This window comes from Chiloscyllium punctatum, chromosome 9, assembly GCF_047496795.1.
Source record: "Chiloscyllium punctatum isolate Juve2018m chromosome 9, sChiPun1.3, whole genome shotgun sequence".
NCBI classification, from domain to species: Eukaryota; Metazoa; Chordata; class Chondrichthyes; order Orectolobiformes; family Hemiscylliidae; genus Chiloscyllium; species Chiloscyllium punctatum.
In genome coordinates, this window is record NC_092747.1 from 45,507,657 (window position 1) to 45,529,734 (window position 22,078).

Genomic DNA, 22,078 nt, shown 5'->3' on the forward strand with positions numbered 1-22,078 from the left:
GATGTGAGCTTCACTGGTTGGTCAATCATTTATTGCCCATCCCTAGTTTCTTGACCAGCTACAGTCCATTTGGAGTAGGAAGAGCAAAAGCGCTATCAGGGAAGGAAGGACTTTGATCCAGTGTCACTGAAGGAACGGCGATATATTTCAAGACATGATAGTAGATGGCTTAGTGGCAGTGGAGGTGGTGGTGTTCCTATGTGTCTGCTGCCTTTGTCCTTCTAGATGGTAGTAGTCATGAATTAACTGCTACAGATTCCTAGCTTCTGACCTGCTCTTGTAACTACAATATTTACATAGCTGGTTCAGTACAGTCTCTGTTCAATAGTAACCATCAGGGTGTTGATAATGAAACGTTCAGTGATGGAAATACCATTGAATTTCAAGAGGCAGTGGTTATATTCTGTTGTTGGGAATGGCTATTGCCTGGCACTGGTATGGCACAAATGTTATTTGCCATTTATCAGCCCAAACCTAGATACTATCCAGGTCTTACTGTGTTTTGACACTGACTGTTTCGGAGCAAGTCAGACACTGAGAATCTAGCAACGAGTAACTCACCCCGTCTACTATCTACCATCTAAAAGAACAAGAGTATCAGATGCATGGCAACACCATCAGCTGTAAAATATCCTCCAAGTGTCACACCAACCTGACTTAGAAATATACAACCATTTTCCCAGAGTCAAAATCCTGGTCTCCTCACCTAAGTGGCATTGTGGGTGTACCAACACCAAAGGGATTGCAGCAGCTCACAACCACCCTCTCATGGACAGTTGGGGATGGACGGTAAATGTTGGCCCAGCTAGTGCTGCCCATATTTCATGAGAGAATAAAAATAAGAATTTTTTTTTAAGAGATTAGGCAGAACCTCCCAAGCCCTTGTACAACATGGGCATTAGTGAGAAAGTTTGGAAATAACATGAGATCAGCAGTAATGAGCCTCATGGCATTGAGAGCAAGAACTCTAATGCTGATTTCCCAAAACCTAGGTTTTGAACAAAGAAGAGAATTTCACTGGTGAGTGGTGAGAAGCCAGTTTGCAGCAGGGTGGTATACTAGGTCAAACCATCTTTGGCTGCTTAACCTTACCTCCATCATAAAGAAGTGGGTATACTTGCTGATGATTGCATAATATTCAGCACCTTTCATGACTCCTCAGATACTGCAGCAGTCTATGTTCAAATGCAATAATATCCAAGCTTGGGGAGACAAGTGGCAAGTAAAATTTGCACCACACAAATGCCAGGCAATGACCACCTCCAATAAGAGACACTCTAACCACTGCCCCCTGAATCCCCAACTATCAACATTTTGTGGGTTACTATTGACCAGAAACTCAACTGGACTTGCCGTATAAATACAGTGGCTATAAAAGCAGGAATACTGTGGCAAGTAATTAATCTCCTGATTCCACAAAGCCTGTTCACCATCTACAAGGCACAGTCAGGAGTGTGCCTGGTTGAGTGCAGCTTCAGTAACATTCAAGAAGCTTAACAATATCCAGGATAAAGCAGCCTGCTTGATGGCATCACATTGAAAAGAATCCACTCCCTCCACCACTGATGGTGAGTAACTATATTGTGCTCTATCTACAAGAGGTACCACAGAAGTTTGCCAAAGATCCTTAGACAGCAGCTTCCAAACCTACAACCTCTTCTATCTAGAGCAGCAGATACATGGGAAAACTACCATCTGTAAGTTTCTTTCCAAGCCACTCACCATCCTGACTTAAAATCATAGAGATGTACAATATGGAAACAGATCCTTTGCCATGCCAACCAGATAGCCTAAATAAATCTAGTCCCATTTGCCAGCATTTGGCCCATTTCCTTCTAAACCATTGCTATTCATATACCCAGTCAGATGCCTTTTAAGTGTTGTATTTATACCAGCTTCCTCCACTTCATCTGGCAGCTCATTCCGTACACTGCTAGCTAGATGTGAAAAGGTGCATCATAACTCCAGGTCAAATCCTACCATATCTTTCTGTTTTGTGTGGAAAGTGGCTACCCTTTTCTGTATTCCAATCTTGGAATCACTGCCACACAACCAAAAATGGTTATGTTAAAATACAGCCAACCAGTAACTGTCAAAGAATAATCTTACTATCATGTTGTCCCACCTCACTAACAAACACCATGAAAAACAATAAGAGCATTGTTCCTTAATCTGTAACTGTACATCTACTGCAAAGTGATCAAACCGCATTTTCTTCTTGGTTATTATCAATAACTAGCCATTTGACAACTCAACATCTTACATTTTTCTGCTGTCAGCATTCTTACTCAGTTGCAAAGAAAAATCTGTTGTACAGCCAACAGAAAGCAGACAAACCAAAATTCTGCAAACACACAAGAGAGACAAAGTGTTAGAATATCAGTGGGTCAATCAGCATTGCTGAAGAGAACAACCAATTTATGGAACAAATGATGAAGGGTCTACACCTGGAACATTCACTTCTCTGTTTCCTCTTTTTATATTTGTTAATTGTTCTGCAGATCTTTCAAGCACTTTCTGCTTCTGTTACAGTGTGTATTGCTTCAAATTCTATCAACCACCACATGATCCCTCCCTTCAATGAGTATTTAGAATGCACTGAACATCGAAGGGATAATCATAATTTACATTTCCATGATCGTTTACCCTAACTTTAAAACCATAATACAGTAGAAGCTTGCTCACAAAACAGGCCTGAACACTGCCAACCCCGTTCTCCCTGTCCTGGTGAACCATGAGTTATATAAACACCATTTGGAGTTCATGCTAAATGTACTCAAATGCAGGCTGTTTCACGAACCTGCAAAAATTAATTAAACTAGATCCTTTGGGTGCAAAGACCCAAGAGGTACTTGCTATATTTTGAATGAATTAAATATAAATTTATTGGGGAAATTACCACTTTACCCCAATCTAACCAGAAAGTACTCTTACTTATTTTTCAAAAGTCAGTTTCAGTAACTAAAATTCAAGTTACACACAAGTGATGTATTGACACTGATTTAAAATGCTTATTATTGTAATAAACTCTATTTTTGCCTTTTTAATTGAATTTTATCAAGCCACCACTCTTAAGTGTCAGAATATTCTTTAAACTCTTTAGCAATTATGTTCAAAAGTGCTGCCTAATTATGTTTTTACTGGCAAATATTGCGTTTGAATAGAAACTCAAGAGTTTTAAGAAGCTCTTTTCAAAAACGCAGCCCTTACGTATCTAAATTGTATTATGTTTTCTGAAACTTCAGGCTCTTCCAAAATACATAAACATCTACTTGGTAGTCTTTTTTGACTCACCACAAAGTTAAAGATAAGCCACAAGTTCCTATTTAAGTCTGTACCCATTTGTTACTACGAAAGCTTGTGAACACAAAATGTCATTAAGCATGAGATACAAATATTGTTGAATATAAAAACATGCATTATCTGCCATCTTGTGAGAGCTTGTGGGTACTGCATATTTACTGCATCAACTTTCTTGGAATCAATGTCATTGATTAAGATATATTAAAAAAACTTATTTCAATCTGAAGGTTTTATGTGATAAAATCCAAATGAATTAGAAGTGGACATAATGGTTGCTTCTACATTTCTGTCACTAATAAACACTTAACAAGAATACGACAGAAATTGTTCATTTCCATGTTCAGAGGAGCTGGTGGGTCATTGGTTGTATCTCCATGTGACTTTGCATAAAGAGCACTTTTATTACTTCATATTCTTAAATGAGCAATTTCACTCATTAGACTATCAATGTAACATGTATATCACTTTAAATCTTAACCAAATTCACAAGAATATTTACTTATCTTACCCCAGCTCTCTGTTGGCTCCACATAGATTTAAAATTACTGGAAACAGACTTCTGGAATTAATTCTGGACTGTGAGACTTAAAGGAAATCTACCTGGTCTCACATTGTTCAAGATATTAACAACTTTGGCTTACTCAGTTCAAAACTGATTTAAAGGTAAAGTAACGGCAGCTCGGTCTGTCAATGTGTTAGTTGATGTTCTCATTCTATTAGAATTAAAATAAGAAATACCCAATAAGCTGTAAGTGTGTCATGTGGTGTGATGCAGAATTATACTGGAATAGTTCCAGCTTTGAATGCTGGTGTGCGGTGAGATAGCTGCATTGGCAGGGAGTCATTGCATTATGTCTCTAGCACAAAACTGCAGATGGAAAATGCAAATGTGTGGATATCAGGAAGGGTGAAAGCCAGTTCAGTTATGATGCACCACAGGTTATTAGTTCATCAAAAGCCAATCTAGGCATATAAAAAGTCATTTACACCAAGCACTACTTTTAACCACATGTATGCAAATATGCAGGGTACAACATGTTGACTTAAGAATGGAGTAAGATAGGGAATGGTCAGAATTAGAATGATGCAATGTTTACTACTTGCCTGTTTGACTACCAACTTTAGATATCCTTTACCTATTCTATCAATAAAAATAGATGTTTCAGACTAGAAAATATGTTGCCTTGTCTCGTACTTGCTCAGTTAATTCCCCTAAATTGCTTATATTGACGTCTGTTTTTGATGTACCAAAACCTGTGTTAAATTGCAATAGTAAATTAGCAAATTAATATCATCTTGATTAAGTGATGCTCCTTCTATTTTCAGTTGCATATTCACAAGCATGGTGAAACAAGCATTATTTAATTTTAGTAATTATTTTAATTGAACTTGTATGATTTATTGTTTATTAAGTCATACATGGATTTATTGTTGAAGGCTGACTTGGAAGTATAGTTTAATCTTGACTAAAGCCTTGCAGTTAACTAGTTTAACTTAAAATAAATAATTCTGTGCCATATCTTGTTAATTGGCTAGAATGATTTGTGTGAAAATCAAATCTTGTCTATGAAAACAATTGGAAAAAAAAGGTTAAAATGAACAATTAGATTATTTCAAGAAGATATGTAAATAAAATTACATTCACCTTGTAGAGAGGACAGGTTTCTTAAAAAAGCAATGGCACTCCTTGGCATAGGGCCTAGGAGTACTACTGATTCAATCTAGTGGCTTGGCAGCTTTGCATGTTGCCAATTCTCAGGAGAATTACACGCAGACTGTTCTGTGGAATTCAGAGCTGCCTGATTTGGCAAAGATATGAAATACTTGGATCCTTCTAAGAAATACCATTTTTTTAAAAATTTTGGATGCTAACTTTTACAAATTAATTTGAAATATTCTGCATTCAAATTAACATTAGAAAATTGGTGTAGGTGGGCCAATCCAAAAGGTGCAAATATTTACAAATCATGCTAACATAGCAATGCATTGAATTAATATTTAACTATTGTCATATATTTGATGGCTTAGGTAATCACAATGCAGGAAACTTATTTTACCAATTGTTACTTTGCTAATTATCTTTCAGTAAAATCTTGCCATTTTTCATCTTTTCATCATTTATATAAGTACAAACCCTGTTGTTTAGTATAGTATTTTCTAAGCTTTGTCCAATGGAACAACTATTTTTAGTAACTATTGAGCAACTCATGAATGCAATTCCTCTTATCCTGTTCTGGACTTTTATACACCATATACTTTCAGGTAAGAGGAAGAAAATGATAGTGCATACACGAACAATAATTCCAGCCAAAGGATCAGTTTAGCTGAAATTATTATAGAAACAGAAATATAGAAAATAGGTGCAGGAGTAGAGCCTGCGCCACAATTCAATATGATCGTGGCTGACCGTGCAATTTCAGTTTCCCATTTCTGCTTTCTCTCCATACCCTTGATCCCTTTAGCCATATGGGCCAAGTCCAGCTCCCTCTTGAATATAGATTAGAATTAATTATGTATGAAATGCCTCGAGACTGTGAAACAAAGGGGGAAAACAAGAAAAGAGATTATGACAAATACCCTCTATCTCAGAGATTGATACAGAAAGATACAGTGAGTGTAAAAGTTTGTTCCAAAGCTCTAAGGGTAATAGAGAGAGCTATAATGGGTATTATTGCAGAACCACAGATTGCCATCAGTTTCTTGGATGTAATTGGTACTGCAACAACTTTTTCCCAAACCCACTCATTGATCCACTCCTACACATGATTCTCCCTCACCTCTTCACCTTCCCACTTACTGCTTCTTCCTCCTAGACCCCACTTTGAGCAAGGGCTCATTGAGAGGGATGATAGAAATATGAAGCCAGCAAAGGAGCATTGGCAGTTGCACGTAGAGAAAGCTTAAGTAGAAGCAGGTCAGGGAGGTGGGGAGCATGTGGAAATGTTCCAGGATTGAAACAGTGACCAAGTGAGGATCAGGAAGAGAATTAGTAGTGAAAGAATTCAGGAAGAAAGGAACAAGCTGTAGAGAGTACTGGATGCAAGCGGTGAGAATCGTAAAGCTGATGAACTTTTTACTGTCTTTGTTGAAACAGTTTGCTGCTTGTTCGTCTTTGAATCTGCACAAAATCAAGAGGAATGTTCACACATCCAAGCAATTTCCACAGAATCACAAAAGTCTTAGTCTGAGCTGGGGAGGTGGTGGGGGTGGGGCCATTCACCTATCATGCTTGCACTCACTGTTCAAATGAGCATCATTATCTAGTGCCAATTACTTTTTATCCAAATAATCATTCAATGTCCTCTTGAAGGCCTCAACTGAACCTGCCTTCACCACATTTCCAGACAGTATATTCCATACCCTAACTTCTTTCTGGGTGAGAAAGTGTTTCTCATATCATTCTAGCTTCTTTTGCTAATCACTTTAAATCTATGTCCTTTCATTCTTGTTCCTGTTACAAGCAGGAACAGTTTCTTCCTATATATTCTAGGCAACCCACTCATCATTTGAAGACATTTTATCATATCTCTTCTCTGCCAACTTCTCTCCAGGAAAAATAATCCCAATTTCTTCAATCTATCTATGTAACTGAAGTTTCTCATCCCTGGAAACATTCTTATAAATCACATCTGCACTGTCCCCAGTGCATTCACATCCTTCTATGGTGTGGCATCCAGAACTGTACATAATACTCCAGCTGAGGTCTAACAAATTCAACATCACCTCCTTGCTTTTGAATTCTGTGCCTTTATCAATAAATCCGAGCATACTTTATGCTTTACTTAGTGCTTTCTCTATCTGTCCTGCAACTTTTAACCATCTATACGTATGTACACTCAGGTCCCTGTGCTGCTGCAATTCTTTAGAATTCTGTCCTTTCTTTTATACTATTTTTGATGTATCACCTGACATTTGTCTGCAAAGTTCACTCTGTGTTCTATGTTGTTTTAGGGTTCCATACTGTCCTCCTCACAGTTTACAATTCTTCCAAGATCCATGATATCTGCAAATTTTGAAATTGTCCCCTGCGCTCCAAGATCTAGATCAATAATATGCATCAGAAAATGCAAGGGACCCAATACTGACCCCTGCAGAACCTATTACAAATTTTCATCCAGTCTGAAAAATATCCATTAACCATTGCTCTCTGATTCCTATTACTCAGACAATGTTGGATCTATGTTGCTACTATTATTCGCTGACCAATAACATTCCTCTTAAGTCTGTTATGTTATCGGGTGTTTCAGAGTATAAAATATACAACATCAAAAAAGGAAATCAAACAGTCCAACCATCATCTGAACCTATTGCAAACCATGTAACTAAGGTCCTCTTTCCCAACATGGGACCATTAGTCCTTCCAAGTTCCCTGGTATGACCTTCCTTCACAGAGCTCGCCTCTTAATTAAAATCCAGACCAAAATATTAATGCAAGATTCATGGACCTAACATCAGCTGAACGTGACCATTTTACTGCAAGTTTATAACAAAACTGAAAAGTTGTGGCCAAGAAATGAACAGTCAAAATCTATGAATTAATAAACTAGACTGAATACTGATCATTTGGTGCATCAATGTATTTTCGGGTAGAAAACTGGCTAGTTCATTGACAGTCACCACCACCCATACTTTAACAGGGGGACAGTGCATCACAATACTTGGTATGGCTAAGTTGAAGGGTAGGGCTCAGGCAAATGTTGAGGGATCAAGACTTTTATGAAAGAATTTGGAAGGAACATGCAGAAGCTCAAATTATGATGTTGATAGGAAGTACAAGGAAGAAAGTCACATGAAGTTTTTGGGGTTGGGAAGAGTGACCCATTGATTACCAGAATGAGCCAGTGACTCATTCTGTGAAATGTGACCTGTGTTACCTTCCATCCTCATCCAAATTGTTAATGCACAATGGAAAGGAAAAGTTACTGCCACCAAACTTTTGTTTTCTTTTATGGGATGTGGGTATTGCTGGCTAAGTCAGCATTTGTTGCCAATCCCTAGTTGCTCTTGAGAAGGCAGTGGTGAACTGTCTTCTTGAACCACTGCAGTCCATTTGGCCTGCCGTCCAGGGTGACCCACAATACTGTGAGGGAGGATGTTCCAGGATTTTGACCCGCTGACACTGAAGGAACAATGACATATTTCAAAATAGTGAATGGCTTGGAAGAGAACATACAAGTGGTTGTGTTCCCATGGTTCTGCTACCCTTGTACTTCTAAATGGAAGTGGTCATGGGTTTGGAACTTGCTGTCTAAGGAACCCTGATGAGTTGTTGTAGTGAGTCTTGTAGATGGTACGTAGTGTTGCCGCTCTGCTTTGGTTGTGCATGTGGTGGCAATTAAGCAAACTGCTTTGTAGCAAATGATGCCACTCTTCTTAAGTTTTGTTGGAACTGCAATCATCCAAACATATAGGAGTATTCCACCACACCCCTTACTTGTGCCTTTTAGTTGGTGGGCCAGTTTTGGGGAGTCACAAGATGAGTTATTTTCTGCATGCTTCCTAGCCTTCCTACACATTATGTGTATGGCTAGTCCAATTCAGTTTCTTGTCAAAGATAATCCCCAGGATATTGATAGTACAGAAAGTTTTCTGCATTTTTGTTGCACCACAGTCACAATAACAATCAGCCCTTTGTAACTGGATCCATTGGTCATGAACCTGTGTGGGGAATATCAGAAACAAAACAGGCCGCTAGTAATGTGAGCAGCTAGCACTGATACCAAACATAAATGCAAGTTTGGCATAATCCTCAACACAATGGGATATGGAGGGCTCCCACAAGAAAGATTATAGAATGCCTTTACACAGACCCTTGACCTTACAGAAAAATTGAGGAGGAATATGGCTGGCAGCAAAAGTCCTAATGAATGGCCTATGCCCGAAACGTTAACTTTCCTTCTCCTCGGATGCTGCCTGACCTGCTGTGCTTTTCAGTGCCACACTTTTCGACTCTGACTCTCCAGCATCTGCAGTCCTCACTTTCTACTAGCACTAGTCCTGGTGCCAACAGAGCAAATTCCAGAAGGTTCTAACCATGGCAAGTACTCCCAGTGCTGGTGAGCATGCAATATTCGATGCTTTAGAGTTGTGATGTTTGCACAATGAGGTGAGCAGCATAAAATTGCATGTGAGAATTCGCTAGAGCTCATGCAGAGAAATTCCTCACGAAACTCCTTGAAGTTGGTACTTGCCTGAATTTTGGTAATATTCAGCACAAAATTCTAAAATATGTTACACTTTTTATATGTGAAAATTAATGGCATTCTTATATGTGAGACCTTGGTCACTTAATCTCTTGAGAATGCTGATTAATATTATGACTTATTTTTCCAATGTTTTAGTATTTATTTATGTACAATTGTTGTCCTGTTCATGACTGGTGTCCTGGTTGAAAGCATAACTTTATGAACTATTTTCGCCTGAAATAGCACTCTTTAATTTTTGTCTAAACTATAAAAATGATATACAGATAGAAGAGTTGCATGTTTCCAATATTCTAAGCATTTGTTGTGTTTTAACAATCAATTTGCTACTGACTCAGATGTCCATACCATATTACTTGTTTATCGATGCTTGCCTTGCAAGTAAATAGTTCATTGTTAGTCTGTTCTCATATCAAAGGCTGCTGCTTGAAACATTTAGTTTACTTCAGTGTTTACTGTCTGCTATTTGCATAAACTGCTGCTAAATGCCATCAAATAATTATTAATAGCTCCAAACTGTTAATAGAATTAGAAAAATTAATGTTGACTTTCTGTTTTGTTTTCCCATAGGTTTGATATCATACACTGAGTACTTATTCCTGCTTGGCATTCTGACAAGTAAGTTGGGTTAAAGGGCAGGGAACCTTTTGGTGTTACGTGGTTATTGATATTTTTTGTCCTGTTAACTATTTTCTTCCTTAAATAAGCTTTTTTTTAAATAATAAATCAATTTTTTTAGATGTTTAAGTACATTAGTGAATACATAATTGGTTATTTATCACACTCCCTTTCCTGAACATAATTGTTGGGTTAACCACCAATTTGTAGAAGTGGTGTTGGTCCAAATTGGGTGGCTTTGCCAAAGTCAATAGGAACAACGACAGAAGATATTGGAAGCATCCACCAGCTCAGGAAGCATCTGTGGAGGGATCAGAGAAGTTGATGTTTCAGGTAAAAATCGAAAGAACTGCAGTTCTGAGGGAGGGTCACTCAACCCAAAACATTAACTCTGACTTCTCACCACAGATGCTGACAGACCTACTGAGTTTTTCCAGCAATCTCTATTTTTGATGGTTCCAATGTCAAATCTTTATCAAACTGCACTTGAGGTCTGCACGAAGCTAGAGAAGAAATTACAGGGACCTTAGCTGATATTTTTGCATCATTGTTAGCCATGTGTGAGGTCACGGAAAACTGGACTGTAGCGAATGCTGTGCCCTTATTCAAGAAGGGCTGCAAAGAAAAACCTGTGAACTGTAGGCCAGTATGCCTAACATCTGTGGTAGGTACATTACTTGAGAAGATTCTGACATAGATATACATGCATTTGGAAAGACAAGGTTTGATTAGGAGTAGTCAGCATGGCTTTGTGAGTGGGAGATCATGCCTTGTTAAGAGTTCTTTGATGAAGTGACCTGGAAGGTTGGGGAGGGCAGGATGGTAGACATAGTCTAAATGGATTTCAATAAGGCCTTTGGTAAGGTTTTACATGGTAGACTGCTCTGGAAGGTTAGATCGCATGGAATCCAGGGAGCGCTAGCAAATTGGACACAAAATTGGCTTGGTGGTAGGGAGCAGAGGTAATAGTGGAAGGATGCTTATTGGACTGGAGGCCTGTGACTAGTGGAGTTCCTCAGGGGTCGATGCTGGATCCATTACTGTTTGTTATCTATATCAATGATTTTGATAAGAAAGTACAAGGCATGATTAGAAAGTTTGCAGATATCACTAAAATAGACAGTATTGTGGACAGTGAGGAAGGTTATCAGAAATTACAGCAGGACCTTGATCAGCTGGCGAAGTGGGCCAAAAAAAATGGCAAATAAAGTTTAATATAGATAATTGTGAGGTCTTGCATTTTGGAAAGTCAAATCAAGGTTTGAGTTTCATGGTGAATGGTAGGGCCTTGAGTTTAGTGGAGCAGAGGGACCTTGGAGTTCAGATGCACAGTACTCTGAAAGTGGAATAGGCAGAGCAGTGAAGACACTGACCTGCATCAGTCAGGGCACTGAGTGTAGATGTTGGGAAGTTATGTTGCAGTTGTACAGGATGTTGGTGTGCTACACTTGGATTATTGTGGTCAGTTTTGGTCAGCTTGCTATAGGAAGGATGTCATTAAACTGAAAAGTGTGCAGAAGGAATTTACAAGGATGTTGCCAGGACTCAACAGTCGTGAGTTACGGAGAGATTGGACAAGCTAGGACGTTTTTCTTTAGAATGTAGGAGACTGAGGGGGGGATCTTATAGAAGTGTATAAGATCGTGAGAGGCATGGATAGGGTAAACGCACTTAGTCTTTTTCCCAGGGTTGGCGAGTCGAGGACTAGAGGCATCAGTTTACAGTTAGAGGGGAAAGAATAAAAGGGAACCTGGGGGGCAACTTTTTATACAGAGGGTAGTACGTATATGGAATGAGCTGATAGCAGAAGTGGTTGAGGTGGGTCCGTTAACAACATTTAAAAGGCATTTGGACACATACATGAATGGGAAAGGTTTAGAAGGATATGGGCCAAGTGCAGGGAAATGGGGTTAGCATGGATAGATATTTTGGTCAGCATGGACCAGTTTGAGCCAAAGGGCCTGTCTCCATGCTGTAAAAAACAACAACAGTCTATCCAGTAATGCTGGCTATGTATTTCCCATATTTTCTTGTTTTTTTTTTCATTTCTCCAATGCACAAGTTTTTGTTTTGCTTTTGTTCCTTGTTGAGTGTAGCGAAACATTACTCTTCGTGATAGAAATAATCAGGGAGCACTCTTGACATATAATGAGCTGCAATAGATTTAAAAAGTTAAATTAATTTTGGGGATGCATTTTCGAGTGGAGCATTAAAATATTTTTAAAATTTAAGTTTAAAGACGACTTGCCTAAAATTTGTCAAGGGTTTGGTCTCACAGAGGGAGCACAAGGAGCAACAACTGATCTGCATTCAGATCAGCTAAGCTTCAGATGGTAGCATTTTCACCTAAGTTTGTGGGTTCACTTCACTCCTCAACATAGGAGTTGAGTATGAAAATTTGTGCTCCCCAGTGCAGAGATGAGGGAGTGCTGCAATGTCAGAGGTGCCATCTTTCACATGAGATCCCATGATAGTATTTTGAAGAAGACTAGAGGACATATTCCCAGTGTCAATAATTATCTCTTAATGTACATCACTGAAGCAGTTATCTAGTCATTATCATATTACTTGTTTGCTATAGTTTGCTGTGCACAAATTGGTTGGAGTCGAAAAGTGTGGCGCTGGAAAAGCACGGCTGGTCAGGCAGCATCCGAGGAGCAAGTTTTGGGCATAAGCCCTTCATCAGGAATGCGGAGGGGGGAAAGGGAGCTTAGAGATAAATAAGAGGGTGGGTGTGGAGCTGGGGGGGAAGGTAGCTGGGGATGATTTATAATAGATCGGTGGGGAGGGTGGAATCGATAAGTGGGAAGGAAGATGGACAGGTGGGACAGGTCAAGAGGGTGGGGCCGAATTGGAGGGCTGGATCTGGGATGAGGTGGTGGGGGGGCAGATTCGGAAACTACTAAAATCAATGTTGATGCCCTGTGGTTGAAGGGTCCCAAGTAAGAAAATGAGGCATACTTCCTCCAGTCGTTGGACAGCTTGGATTTAGCTGTGGAGGAGGCCAAGGACTTGCATGTCCTTAATGGAGTAAGAGTGGGAGTTGAAGTGGTTCGCCACAGGGCGGTGGAGTTGTTGGGTGCGTGTGTCACTGAGATGTTCCCTGAAACACTCCGGGAGTTGGTGTTCTGTCCTCCTGATGTAGAGGAGACCACATCAAGAGCAACAGACGCAGTAGATGAGGTGGGTGGATGTGCAGGAAAATCTCTGCCAGATGTGAAAAGATCCTTTGGGACCTTGGATGGAAGTGAGGGGGGAGTTGTGGGGCACAGGTTTCACACCTCTTGCAGTGGCAAGGGAAGGTGTCGGGTGTGGAGGGTGGGTTGGTAGTGGGGCATGGACCTAACAAGGGAATCACGGAGGGAATGGTCTCTGCAGAAAGGGATGGGGTGGTAAATATATCTCTGATGGTGAGGTCTGATTGTAGGTGGTGGAAATGGCTGGGGATAATGTGCTGTATCCGGATATTAGTGGGGTGGAAGGTGAGGACCGGGAAGTTCAATCCTTATTGTGGTTGGAGGGATGGGATTCAAGAGCGGAGGTGTGGGAAGTGGAAGAGATGTGCTGGAGGGCATTGTTGATCGCGTGGGAGGGGAAATTGTGGTCCTGGAAATAGGAGACAACCTGGGATGTCCTGGAGTGGAATTGCTCCTCCTCAGCAGATACAGCAGAGGCAGAGGAGTTGGGATTATGGGACCACGTTTTTTACGGGAGGTGGGAGTGGAGTGTGTGTAGTCCAGGTAGCTGTGGGAGTTAGTGGTTTGAAATATATGTCTGTGTTGTCGGTCGCCAGAGATGGAGACATACAGGTCCAGGAATGGGAGGGAGGTGTCCAAGATGGTCCAGATTAACTTGATGTCAGGGTGGAAGGTGTTAGTGAAGTTGATGAACTGTTCCACCTGCTCGTGGGAACATGAGATGGCATCGATATAGTCATCAATATAGCGAAGGAAGAGATGGGGGATGGTGCCGGTGTAACTGCGGAAGATGGACTATTCGACGTATCCTACGAAGAGGCAGGCTTAGTTGGATGCCATGCAGGTGCTCATGGCTGACCCTTTGGTCTGAAGGAAGTGGGAGGATTCGAAGGAGAAGTTGTTGAGTGTGAGGACCAGTTCTGCGAATTGAATGAGTGTATCAGCGGAGGGGTACTGGTTGGGATGGTGGGAGAGGAAGAAACTGAGGGCCTGAAGGCCTTTGCCGTGGACACGTACAGGGATTGGATGTCCATGGTGAAGATGAGGCATTGGGGGCCAGGGCAACGAAAGGAGGAGGTGAAGGACCTGGGTGGTGTCCCGAATATATGTGGGGAGGTCCTAGACCAAGGATGACAGCTCGGTGTCAAGGTATGAAGAGATAAATTTGGTGGGGCAGGAGCAGGCTGAGACAATCGGTCAACCAGGGCAGTTAGGTTTGTGTATTTTGGATAAGAGGTAGAACTGGGCAGTGCAGGGTTGCAAGAAGTATGTGGTTCAAGGCTGTGGATGGGAGATCCACTGATGTGATGAGGTTGTAGATGGTCTGGGAGATAATCGTGCACAAGTTGGTTGTCTGCTTTCCTGCATTACAACAATGCCAGTGGTTCAAAAGCACTGCATTGACTCTAAAGCACTTTGATTACTTCTGATAATTCACAAGATAAGTATAGTTCTTTTTTCGAATTTTTTCAGGAGGAATGTCAATTGTTGAAACATTGTAAGGATGCTGCATTTCTCTGATATGACATAAGTTTTATTTTGAACATATCATCCAGATTTTCCATGCATCAGCAAGCCCAGTAGGTAAATGGAGGTTAAACGTACAAGGTGAACTCTCTTACACTGACCTTTAGGCCAGTGGTCTCTTAACATTTTTAAGCAGAAGATCACTTTTTGAATTCAAGTGCAATCAAGGATCTACCTCTGGGGGAAAAAAAAATAGAGCAAAGAGTTTATTTTTAATTAACATGTGAAACTAAAGCTGAGTATACATGTTCATTTTGGCCTCTGCTCACTAAGTCTCACTGTGTCACCTGTGACTGCACTTTATTTGCAAGCACCTTGAAGTCAGGGTTGTAGTTTGAGTCTCCTAGTCTTATACACTCCATCAAATAGCTATCTAGGAGGTAGGTAAGATACTTGGATTTGATTAGTTTATTTTTACTTTAATCATTCTCTCATTTGATTGGGATAATGGTGCCTCACAGAAGTATGTGGAGCCAAAGTAAGCTTTCATTTTAGAGGTCAGATTCCTTTGCTCTGATGATAGCATGCTGCTATCAATGTTTATAAAACATGTCAGCCCCTTATTGTAGCTTCATCAGGTTGATTCCCCATTTTTATGTAAGTCTTGCGCTCAACCTTGCATGTTGGTTTGATCCCTGGCTCGATGATTATAGCAGACTAAGTGATATACCTGATCATGATGTTCTAGATTGTGGTTGAACACAGTTCTGCTACTATGTTAATGGTCCACAGCACCTCATGAATGCCAGTTTTTGAGCAGCTACATCTGTTCTAAATCAATTTAATTAGCACGGCATACTTACTACACATTGCTATGGGCATTATTCTCAGTGTGAAGATGGGGCTTTGTCTCCATTTATCTATTTTCCTAGTGTGCTTGCTGCTCTGGGCAACTTATGAAATGACCTGAGACAGAATCGCCACTAACCTCTATTGCACTGTTTACATTTTTGCATACATTTGCAGCTGTTTTATATTTCACAGATAATGTCAACCTTGCCATTTTCCACTACAGATTAATCACGGTATGAGACTAGGCTTGCCAGATTAGCATAGATTCACATCAAAATCCTCAATCAGATCCAGAATTCCAAATAAATCTTTGGCAGAGTTATAGCAGGATAAAAATTAACATTTTTTGAAGTAGTGCCATGGAAACATTTGTATCCACCTGAAATCAGTAGACAAGACCTCAGTTTGATATCACATTTGAAAATGGCATTGTCTTGACATTGCAATACCCCCTCAGTCGTGCACTAGAATATTGGCTTAAATGTTCATATCTCGAGAGTAAGACTTGAACCACAAACTCTGACTCAGGCAAAACCGTTACTAACTCCCCAATGGCTAATACCAGCATTGTATTATAATTGTCTTTAAACCTTCCAGTGTTAATAACTGAGAATTGCTGAATATTTCTCAGTGCGGTTTCACTTTCTCTTCAACGTATCAGTGCTATTTGTACCTCTTAGTCCTAAATTTCACACGTGAGGATCAAAATTAAATTAAAAGATTCGCTGAAGGAGCAGACCTTGACAGTGAATACCACCTCACTCCCATGTGGGCATACTATCGAAACTTGTAGTAGCATGGAAAGTGCCTTCACAATTGAGGAACCATAATTGAGGAGGTATCACTTCGATTCTCCTCTGAACCTGTTGCCACAGTGTACGAGGAATAAACAAGCAGCAGAACTTTTTCTGATTTGTAGTGATTGAGATACTTTTGTCATTAAGATCATATAATGGAAGCATACTCTTCAAAAGCATTGCTTAGGGTCACGACACACTGCACCCACAGAAGGGAAGGGCTAAGTCACTCTGGCATAGCTGGAACCACTGATCCATGTTCTCTTCCTCCTCTGAGTAAGCAGCATCCCAGACAAGTGAGATCAAAAGAAAAACCCTTTCGTTCCTGAAACCTATCTACAAGACTAAATTTAAAAATATCATTTTAGAAAATACATTTTCTAAAGAAAGGTATGTATTTAAGAAAATGTAAGAATTGTGTGAAAGTTTTGAAAAAGAAATCTTATACAGCAGTGTGAAAACTTGCTAGAAACTGTCAAAAAGATTATAAAATGTTAAAAATTAAGTAATAAGAATCCCTTTTGGCCTTCAGCGACTGGAGACCCACATTACCTGAGGCATTGCCTGCTATCATAACCATTAGACAATTATAGAAGTGAATTGTAGGCCAGTCTGCCCTGTCATTTTGATTATACTCACCCATATAGAAAAAGTAATTATTTGGGATAGATGCCTGATGTTAAACCTCAATGTAGATCCCACTCCTTGTAGCAGTGCCGAACCCATCCCAGTTTTGCACTTTTGATTATTCTGGATACACACTGATTCAAGCTACCAAACACTGACGAATCCAGCTCATGGACTTCTGCTTTGTAAACAATGTTAATGAAAGGATTTTCTTATGCTTACAGAGCCACACACTGGATTCCATGTTGCCTTTAGTATGCTGGATACTGATGGAAACCAGCAAGTGGAGAAAAAAGAATTTCTAGTGGTAATTTTTTTATATGTTGTTCAAATTAAGTTTATGTTAACAATATGCTTCATGATTGCATCCTTATCCTATCTGGTTTCAATATTACACCAATATATGCAGGAGAGCAGTATTTATCCCAATGTATAGTTCAAAAAGGTACATAATGTATTGGAATCAAAAGCAGAGTCACATGCTTGTCAATACTGGTTGATGCTTCAAATGAACCTGCTCTAATTTAAAATACTTCATCCCATCAACCCTCATATTTCTCTATTTCCTTCTTTCTTGTGTATGTATCAGTCTAACCTGTGAATGTATCTCTCCATGAGACAAGTCTCCAAATTTCAACCATTTCATGTGATTGCAAGTTCCACATTGCCACTACATGCTTCAAAATCCAATTCAGGAATTTGAGTGCATAATTTAGATTGGAACTTCAGTACAGCACTATCAAAGGTGTCACCTTTTGGCTGAGATGTCGATCTGAGGTTCCATCTGCTTTCTCAAATGGAAATTAAAAATCCCATGGTACTATTGAGGATTCAAATTTTGATCCTAGCTGTTGTCAGAAGCAGCAAATATACTTAGGCTTTTTATTAACAACAAAATGGCTTTTCAATTTAAAATAACACAACAAAATGGCTGCAAGTTGTGATTTTACTTTGTGAACCTGTACTGCTGTTTTTCTGAACTAGGTGAAATAGAAGGTTAAGCAAACAATAGAGTTTTCATAAAATGAATACTGACACATTAATTGACCATTCAAACTAACGTTGAACTCCTAGCATAAGATAATGATTTACGTAAAACAAGAACCCTTTCCCAGGAAATATCATTGGATTAGCCTGCTGTCAATCATGTCACCATATTACAGTTGATTGGACTTTTCTTGTAATTAAGAACCCTTTTCCAGGGAATATCATTGGATTAGCCCATTGTCTATCATGTCACCATATTACAGTTGATTGGTCTTTTCTTGTAATTAAGGCTGTACTGTCTCTCAAAAAACATATAAAACATATTTTTTGTTCAATTGTAATTGTGCAATTTCACCACACATCACAGAAGCTTTAACCTTTGTGTTGCTGGACAGAATTGTGTCAGGCTGCCTTACTTTATTTAACTGATAAGTTTGCTTTGTACAGACCGCATTCTGTTGATTCTTTTGACAGATCTCAAGACCGAGGGGTCCTGTTTGGGAACCAGATCATAGTTATTTAAATACTTGATCCTACTAGAATCCGGGAATCTGTGTCCTTGCATACCAGAAATTGGGCCATAGTCAGTCCTATGAGTTAAATCAAGTGTGGCCAGTCTAGGTGTTATAGGTAGGCCATTCAAGTGCTGTGGAGACCTCTATCCAGGAGCCAACTTTAGTCAGCCTGGAGGTGAATCACTGTCAGTCTTGGACATTAGGTCAGTAATGGACATGGCCTGATCAGGGGGCCCTGGGAAAGTGGACAAATCAAATCTGGGAATGAACTTTATTGTGCTGGGTCACTAAGGGAAAGATGATAGTGATAGGGTGCAATTAGAGGGAGTTGGGTGGGTGTCTTAGTGAATAAACAGGAACCTGGAACTCTGGAAAGGGGTTTCAATAGGTCACAGTAGAGCTGCCCTCTGTGTAACACCAACAAGAGCTTAGAAATTTCTGAAATCATGGACTCTGGGTGTGAAGTGTGGACATAAATAGTTATAAAGGAACTCAACAAAAATGGGATTGATGGGGCTGGAAGGTCATGGGGCCACAGGACAGTGACTCAAAAGGAACATGCAGGTTAGGGAGGACATCTGCACTTCACAGGTAGAGGCTGCAAGACAGTCTTACTGAAATTTGGTATTTTGCCACGCAGGATCAAAAGTCACCTGTGCTGGTGCCATAGCTACTAAAAATGTCTGACACCACATGCACAGGATTGGACTAAGTATTCCCCACTGCCCCCCCCCCTCCCAGTGAGGTAAAACATTTAGAATCCAGGGCCCTACTAGGGCCAATTTCAGAAAGCATGTTTCCACTGTTCCTGTAATGCCACCCGTCTGACTTCAATTTACACATCATTGTCTGTCCGTGAATGCACAATAAGGATTATGGCGTCAGACACCATGACCATTACATTCTGTGCAAATTGCTTCTTTGTCATGAGATCTACACTTGTAATAATTAATTCTCAATGTCAGGGATGGAATTGGAAGAAATGACCATTTATGACATTGTTAATTTAGATTTGAACTGACAAGACATAACTTTCTGTGATGAGTTTAGTTTATATCTGCCCCACAAATATGACGTTTGACACCATTTAACCCAATTCACTGATGAGGTAGGCTGTAAATGTTATTTTCACAAAGCTGAGAACAATGCAATTTGGACACCAGCATCATGATTTTTAACTGCACATCTCCTTGACTGAAGATACTGGATGTCTTTGTGTCAATAATAGAAATGTCATTCATCTCATTGTTATCCTGACAGCAAATCTTGGGCCATAATGGTGAAAAAGTTGCAAGGATCTTCAATCTGTTCCCTCTCCAAACAATAAAACTTTTACCTTTCGATGAAAAGTTTGCTCATTTAATACTCAGCTCACTTAGCACAGTACAACCATTTTGAACCCCACATTATGTGAAGCACATAATATAAATATAATTACTCTTGTTTGAACAAGAGCTGCTAGAGGAAGTTGGAGAGGGGTGGGGGGAAATACTTAGTCCAATCCTGTGCATGTGGTGTCAGCCATTTTTAGTAGCTATGGCACCAGCACAGGTGACTTTTGATCCTGTGTGGCAAAATACCAAATTTCAGTAAGACTGTCTTGCAGCCTCTACCTGTGAAGTGCAGAGGTCCTCCCTAACCTGCATGTTCCTTTTGAGTCACTGTCCTGTGGCCCCATGACCTTCCAGCCCCATCAATCCCATTTTTGTTGAGTTCCTTTATAACTATTTATGTCCGCACTTCACACCCAGAGTCCATGATTTCAGAAATTTCTAAGCCCTTGTTTGTGGCTGGTACAATTACATCACTTAAAAGGCATCTGGATGGGTACATGAGTAGGAAGGGTTTAGAGGAATCTGGGCCAAATGCTGGCAAATGAACTAGGTTAATTTAGAAAGTCTGGTCGGTAAGGAAAATTGGACCAAAGGGTATATACATCTCTCTGACTTTATGTGGCTTGTTGATACGTACATTTTGGAGCTTTTTACAGTTTATAGGCAGCTTGATCCATGCATAATTCTGATTCAGGCAAAAGATTCTTGGCAAATTCATCACTCATTTATCATGCCATGTACTCTTACCCCAATCCTGCTCATTTTCCCACACCATAGGCCCAAGTCTTGAAAAATGTACTATATCTAGGCCAAGTATGGTTTTTAGTCTAACTTTAGCACACGCCAAAAACATTTACTATGGCTGCACATTTGAATCAGATTTGTGATCAACACTTGCTTATGAAAGAAAATGGCTGAGTTTTTAACAAGGAATATTTCCATATGGGTGGGAAATTTTAGGGTGATACAATGTCAACAAGGATATTTAAAGGAATGCAGTTCTCTGACCCCACCCACCAATCTCCATCCACCCACAAAAGCTGAAAATATAGCAGAAAATCTAAAATATTCACTCTTCCAGGAAGTATTCAGACCATTTCTTCCTGTACCCAATCCTAATGTACCAACGTTGAACAAAGAACAACACCTCCCATTGTCTTCCCAAACCTCTTTTAAATCTTTATCCAATGGAAGTTATATTAGCTGCTTAAGTCGATATATTGGAGTTGATGTTTACAAAATTTAGTGTAGTTCTTGTATGTGTGCTAATTCTGTGGAAAGTCAAGATGGAAAATATAATGGATGCATTAGTTTCTTGACCTAACGTTATCCAGCCTTGACCTCAATCAAGGGACATCACACACACGTGGAACAACTATGAAGATGTGGATCTAGTTTCAAGTGTCAAACTTCAGGGCTTTTAAGAGAATTAGTTTTTAAATAGTCCCTACAGAGAGGTATTTGCAAGGTCTGTTAGTTCACTCTACTGACAGTTTAACTGACATTTATCTCAAATCCAGAAATCTTTAGTATGTAAACTTAATTGACATCACATTCAGACATTACTAAAGAGTCTGGCACTTTTTTGCATTCACTCAGTTATTTCTAAGTCAGAAAACCTCAGAGTTCATTTTGGACACTTTCCCAATTTTACATAAAAACCTATACCTACTTCTTTAATGGCAAAAGATTAATTGTTATAGTTTTCATTTTATAACTAAAGATGAGCTACAACTGGAACCAAAAATGGATAACCTATTTTATTTGTTAATATTTCTTTGGTTTTGCTTTTACAGTTGCTTATGATAGTAATTTTTTTTCAAATAACTATGTTGTTTTATTTTTCCTGAGGGATCTCTGTTGATGTGCAAGTGAAAGGCTAGGTGGATCACCAGTGACAGCTTATGTTTTCATGCCAGCAGCAGTTTGCTTTGACATTCAGACACTTGCTGCACAATTAAAACATTTAAAATTGAGTTGGCTTCAGAAGTGAAGTCTGTGGAACTAGTTAGATATTGAATAGGCAATACTCCTAAGCTGTAAAAACCAGAAGGCTGCAAAATTCACAGTAGATTAAGTTACTGGAATTTTTTGTTCCATTTGCCTTGTTGTTCAATTTGTAAGTTTCTTTCTTTATTTCATTTCTTTAAGGGGTAAGATAGTGAAAGGTTAAAAATG

The 22,078-nt window shown here is 39.6% G+C and overlaps 1 protein-coding gene across 2 annotated transcripts in view; it reads left to right on the forward strand.

The window, feature by feature from the left end:
* Positions 1-22,078, forward strand: part of micu2 (mitochondrial calcium uptake 2) — a 463,232-nt gene that overhangs the window by 345,741 nt on the left and 95,413 nt on the right. For both annotated transcript variants that reach the window (XM_072577388.1, XM_072577389.1), the window contains exons 6-7: positions 10,077-10,124; positions 17,289-17,371. In XM_072577388.1, coding sequence (XP_072433489.1) covers positions 10,077-10,124; positions 17,289-17,371 — 131 coding nt within the window. The remainder of the gene's footprint in view (positions 1-10,076; positions 10,125-17,288; positions 17,372-22,078) is intronic.